The 2,034-nt window shown below is 33.9% G+C and overlaps 1 protein-coding gene across 1 annotated transcript in view; it reads right to left on the bottom strand.

The window, feature by feature from the left end:
* Positions 1 to 1,556, bottom strand: part of LOC117116609 — a 7,497-nt gene extending 5,941 nt beyond the window's left edge. The window contains exon 1 of the mRNA XM_033260681.1: positions 1,424 to 1,556. Coding sequence (XP_033116572.1) covers positions 1,424 to 1,556 — 133 coding nt within the window. The remainder of the gene's footprint in view (positions 1 to 1,423) is intronic.
* Positions 1,557 to 2,034: the final 478 nt, after the last annotated feature.

Here is a 2,034-nt window from a genome sequence, read left to right as displayed (position 1 = left end):
TATATATATATATATATATATATATATTTATATATTACACCCCCATACATATACGCAGGCCCATACATACATATATATATATATTCGGGAATAGTTAATGAGATACAGATATTTGAATATATAAAAAACTTTTATATATATATATATATATATATATAATATATATATTATATATATATATGTCAGAAAAAAACAGGTCTCAATTACATTGCAACACTAACAATATTAATTATTCACTAGTGTTAAACACACACAGAAAAAACCTTCTGGTATAGTTGACAGACAAGCATTTTTGGAAATATGAAGCATTAAGAATTCCTGATAAACATGAGTTTGCAAACAGGGGCGGAACAATAGATGGCCGACGAGCCGAAAGGGGGTGGAGTCGATAGACAGCACTACCCCTGGGAAATTTTTGTTTTCCAGAAGCCCAGATATAGCCTCAGAGGCGTTTTGGGGATCAATAATTTCTTTTTCTTTCTTCATTTATTTTTTACTTCCCCCTCCCCCAAGGGGAGGGGAGTGCGACCCCCTCCTAAATCATCCACTGGCAAATCATATAACGAAATAACGTACCAAGGCATAGCCTACATAAAAGAGGGGGAACTCACTATATAGGCCGAGTTAAAGTTAAGACGGGATCAGGCAGTCACTTTCACCATTTTTTCTTATCGTAACCAAGGGAAGAAGAATTAGAGTTCAGTGGATCTAGTGGAAACAACTTGAATACGTCAATGCACCAATATCATCACAGACCACCGTCAAGGGACATTAATATTATAGAAGACAACCTTACAACTAGAGTCCGGAGCAAAAATAATTTTAGACACAAAAAGTGCGTTTGGCGAAATGGTTAATGAGATCCACATTTTTGAATATTTAAAAACTGGGAGAAAAAGGATCGTAAACACCTTCTTTTTTCTATCTTTTCTCCCAGAATATAATTATTAAAAAATATCTATCTCGTTAACCGTTCCAGAGTTTTTCGTAAAACACCCTTTTTATGTCTTAGAAAGTTTTCCTCCGGAGTCTGGCTTTAAATTCTAATATGAATTATTTCTGTTATTGGATCCAAGACATAACGTACAGGTACCCCTAAGGATGACCAAGTGTGAACATTTTTGAAAATATGCTGATCAAATAAAATGAAAACCAACCAAGTGGCAGCTGTGAAATTATTCAGCAGAACACGCACACGTAAGCCACAAAATAACATACCACGGTAAACAAAAGCGTACAAAATAAAAGGCCGGCCCAAAAAAGAAAACAAATCATAAGGACGAAATGAAGAAGAGAAAAGAAACAATTAGAAACAGTGCCCCAAAACGATGTTTATATCTATACCCGTAGTTATGGTCAATTTGGCCAGGAATTGCAAGACAATTAAATCAATATAATTACTATAATATAGTTATGAACTTACATGTTTCTGTGCGACAAAAACAGAAGAAGATAATAGCAATGGTTGATTTTAACATCCTGTCCAACGTGCCTCTTTCGTAGATCTTCCGCGATCTAAAAATGCGTTCTGTTTTCTTAGCATCAAGAAATATCATGATTAACACCACGTGACTTTCATCATTAATATGAATTTTGAACCTTATTACTCATTAATACCATTATGTACCTTGATCTTCCGTATGCTTACTTGCGTTTGAAGTACAGTACAGTATTTTCCAAAATTGGGCGGAGTTAAGTCCCTCATAAAAACAGCAAAGACGCAAGTTATGAGTTGGATTATAAAGACCTATTAATATTAGGTGCTGTATTGCAGAATTCATCAATTTTTGAATGCCATTTTATATTATGAATTCACAGCTCTTGTATCTTGGAAATCCTTGTTTTTTGTTGAAACATTTCTGCCAACTAGAAAAAATAATTTAATGCAGAATTTGTACGATGATTTCATTTATTTAAGAGTGCCCCTGAATATCAGCCGACCTGGAATGGTGCCCTCTATAAATATGTTTAAGAAAAGAAAAAAAAGCCTTTTTGTATATAGGCCTATAGAAATTTATTCAATTAGTGGTTCTA

Source organism: Anneissia japonica, unplaced genomic scaffold, assembly GCF_011630105.1.
Source record: "Anneissia japonica isolate Jap-2015-1 unplaced genomic scaffold, ASM1163010v1 scaffold2737_len523936_cov211, whole genome shotgun sequence".
Taxonomy (NCBI): domain Eukaryota; kingdom Metazoa; phylum Echinodermata; class Crinoidea; order Comatulida; family Comatulidae; genus Anneissia; species Anneissia japonica.
Note: the sequence above shows the minus strand (reverse complement) of the source record. Positions and strands in the feature narration are given on the sequence as shown.